The sequence below is a fragment of the Myotis brandtii genome, unplaced genomic scaffold (genome assembly GCF_000412655.1).
Source record: "Myotis brandtii unplaced genomic scaffold, ASM41265v1 scaffold357, whole genome shotgun sequence".
NCBI classification, from domain to species: Eukaryota; Metazoa; Chordata; class Mammalia; order Chiroptera; family Vespertilionidae; genus Myotis; species Myotis brandtii.
The window spans coordinates 882,383-885,782 of NW_005363729.1; the positions used below are offsets into that span (position 1 = coordinate 882,383).

The window sequence follows — 3,400 nt, forward strand, 5'->3', positions numbered from 1 at the left end:
TGCCACCCAGCACCTGGGCATGGGGAGGAAGGCGGAAAGCTGCACCCGAGGGCTGGGCGACACCACAGGCAGCGCTCCACACTCCCGCAAGCCAGGGCACTGGACCCAGCACAAACACTAACTCCCGCACCGTCCCGACGCCTGGGAACCGAGGGCTCTGGAGTGCTCGTCTGCAAACCGTGTGCCCACTTATGAAAATAAAGAAATTGAGCTGTGACCCTGCCGTGAAGGAGCCCTGGTGGGGGAGCCCCCTACAGCCAGGTTAGACATTTTCAGCCAAGGTTGCCAGGGCCTGCGGTCCCAGGTGGGCCCCCTTATGGCCGCCTCCCTGCCCCCCACCACCTGTCCACAGTGAGGCAGAGGCTGGAGTCAGCCCTGCCCGCCAGGCTCCCGCACTTCCAGCCGTGGGGCCTCGGGCCAGCAGCTGGCGGCACAGCCGTCCGGATAAAGGGCAGCTGTTCCCAGGGCCAGAGCATCCCTGGGGTCCAGGCATCCCTCCCCCTCACTTAAGGCAGAGCGCGCGCGAGCATACAAACTGCCACCAGGCTTTATTGCTCCAAAGTCAAGGTAAACAGAGAAAGCGAGAGCCAGAAGGCATTCCAGACAAGGGAGGCGGGCGTGGGCCCTGTGGCTCTGGACAGAGGTTCCTTGCAGACAGGACTCCCCGGGAGACAGGTCACGGGCTCCAGGACCACTCGTCAGACTCACTGGGAACCTTGGGCAAGTGCCTGCCTGCTCTGGCCTGTGACGGAGGGGCTGGAGGGCCCTGCCACATCTCCCAGCTCTACAGCCGGCCCAGCACCCACCCAGCTGCCCACAGGGCACAGGTGCAGCCTCCCTTGCCACACGCAGCCAACTCTCCTCCCGCAGCGCGGGCCATCGGCGAGCTCCCTGCACCGACAGGAAGCTGGCAGGAGTGACACCGGCCCCCTTCCTGGATGAGGAGCCCAGAGGGCGAGCGGCCGCTGCTCCTCCTGGGAGGTAGACAGGTCTTATTCACGGCACACGTGGAGAAAACACACGCACACGCACACGGCACACACACCACCAGCCCGGAGGCCTGGGCCACAGCCCTGAGGAGGGCGGCCCCAGAGGAGCCTGAAGGCACGTGTCCACCGCACAGGGCGCTGGGCTCGGCCCCGCCAGGCTCCTGGAGGGCCGCTGGGGGACGCTGCTGACCGGGGCCCAGGGACATGTCCCTGGGGCAGGGCTGCCACACCCTGAAAGGTCCCTCTGGGAAGCCAAGAGCCGGGCACTGGCCTGGGCTGGGAGCCAGAACAGGCCCAGCGTGGGGCCTGGGGGCCGGGAGGAGGAGCAGGAGTGGGCCCCTGACAGCGCATTCTCCACACCTGCCCATCCTGCCGGGTGCAGCCAGGCCCTGGCAGACATGCCTAATAGCTGAAGGCCAGCCGGGCAATCAGAGTGGCCAGTGGGCACGGCCACGGGCAGAGGAAGTGACGATGTGGAAGGAGCCTGCAGGAAACCAGCGTTCAGGTCCCCAAAGGGCCACTCCCTGGGCACCAGCTCTCCACCTGCCCAGCTCTCACAAGGCTGGGGCAGGCCGGCAGGGATACCAAGGTGGGGCAAGCTCAGGCCTGCAGACAGGGCAGGACCCCACTTCCTTAGCACCAGGGGGCGGGGAGGGGAGAGCCTGGGCTCAGGCCAGGCCGTGGGCCGCATCCTGGAGCCGTCTGTCCGAGGCCCAGGGAACTGGGGGAGGCACCAGTCCCACCAGTTGTCCGGCTGCTGCCGAGGCTGCTGTGCCAGGTACGCCAGGAGCATCGTGGCCACCCTATGGGCTGCCATGGAGGAGCGTGGCTGGGGCTGTGGGCAGCAGCAGACAGCCCTCCAACCACTGCTCTGCCCTGAAGGCCGGTGGACAGAGGTGGCCCAGCCTCCCGGAGGCCTCCTGCCTGGAGAGCAGAGAGGAGGCTCACTCGGCTGCGGCCCGGCCTCCCACCGGGAGATGGGACCAGGGCCGCAAGGGAAGCTCCTCCAGGCTTCCCGGGCCCCGCGGTTCTGCCAGCCGTGACCATCCACCCAAGGCCTGTTTCCAGCCACGCAGGCCGCCGTGGGGCCACGAGGGCTGTTGGCGCAGAGCCCAAGTCCTATGGCCTGGCTCACCAAGGCTGGCAATGCCCATGTCCTTGCTGCTGGGCAAGGCCCACAGAGCCCTCACCCCAGCATCAGCTCAGGGCCAGGAGATGCCAAACTAGGAAGAGGGGCAGACAGGGCTCCAGTGTGGGGACAGGTGCAGAGAAGCTGATGGGAGCTTGGCAAAGGCTCCTCCTCCAGGCTGTCCCCCAGGGTCAATGCCTCCTCCTCCAGGCTGTCCCCCAGGGTCAATGCCTCCTCCTCCAGGCTGTCCCCAGGGTCAATACTTCAGGGCCTGTCCTCTTGAACTTGCTCACGCAGAACCCGAGGAGTGAGAGGGTGGGGAGGTCCCCTGGACCCGCGTCACAGCTCCCCCTCCAGGGTCTCTGCGAGCTTCTCCTCGTCAGCCTGCTGCTTCTGCTGCTGAATCCGGGCGTAGGAAATGGCGTCACCCCTGGGGAGACAGCAAGGCAGGGTCACAGCAGGGACAGGCCCCAGGCACACGGCCCTCCCAGCCACTACCTGGTTCCTGGCCAGCAACCTCACCATGACCTGCAGGCACAGCCTACCGGGTCTTCGGGTTTCCTCAGAGAGCTTGGTGCTCGATGGCAAACGTGTCCTGTCACCTCTAACAGTGGCGCAGGCTGCCTGGATGCCAGACTGGGGGTGGCACCTGCCACAGTGCGGGGGGCCTGCATGGGGAGGCTCTCACGAGCCCTGTCCAACATCCCAGCCACAGGCTGACGAGGTGAGACTGACCACCAAGAGGCCTCACAGATCCTGCTCATTCCCTGGAGCTGAACACCCTGAAGATGCTGACGGATCACTGACCACCTCTGTGCCTCAGTTTCCACAACTGGATACCAAGGGCCACTGTCAGACCCTCCTCACTGAGACTTGGGGGGCAGGAAGGAGAGACCCCCCCGCCCCAGGGGGGCTGGGACGGGCAGACGCACTTTTTGCCCAGGGCAGAGAGTCCGTACAGCACGCCGGTGGCGAAGGCGACAGCGTTGCCCAGCAGAGTGGTCAGGGTCAGGCTGATGATGATGGGGACGACGGCCATCCTGAGGGAGAGGCAGAGGTCATGGGGCGTGCCCCACCTGCAGCCGCCACCCACCTCCAGGCTCCCCCGTCCACCCAGCCCCTCCCTGACCACCAGGTACAGGAGGGTCCCCAGAAACCAGCTGGGACAGAGGTTCACAGCTGGGCTTCCTGAGTCCTCCAGTGCCCATGACCTTGTCTGCCCAATTCTGGGTGTCGTCATCGGATTTGTGAAAAGGTCTGTGACCCAAAAAGGGCTAAGACA

At 65.9% G+C, this 3,400-nt stretch overlaps 2 protein-coding genes across 2 annotated transcripts in view; one reads left to right on the forward strand and one right to left on the reverse strand.

Moving 5' to 3' along the window:
- The window catches only part of LOC102260522 (translation initiation factor IF-2-like), a 3,299-nt gene extending 1,061 nt beyond the window's left edge, over positions 1–2,238 (forward strand). The window contains exon 2 of the mRNA XM_014544228.1: positions 2,163–2,238. Coding sequence (XP_014399714.1) covers positions 2,163–2,216 — 54 coding nt within the window. The 3' untranslated portion in view covers positions 2,217–2,238. The remainder of the gene's footprint in view (positions 1–2,162) is intronic.
- Positions 530–3,400, reverse strand: part of CACFD1 (calcium channel flower domain containing 1) — a 9,407-nt gene continuing 6,536 nt past the window's right edge. Inside the window, exons 4-5 of the mRNA XM_005871786.2 lie at positions 3,051–3,158; positions 530–2,548 (exon numbers count right to left, since the gene is read on the reverse strand). Coding sequence (XP_005871848.1) covers positions 2,458–2,548; positions 3,051–3,158 — 199 coding nt within the window. The 3' untranslated portion in view covers positions 530–2,457. The remainder of the gene's footprint in view (positions 2,549–3,050; positions 3,159–3,400) is intronic.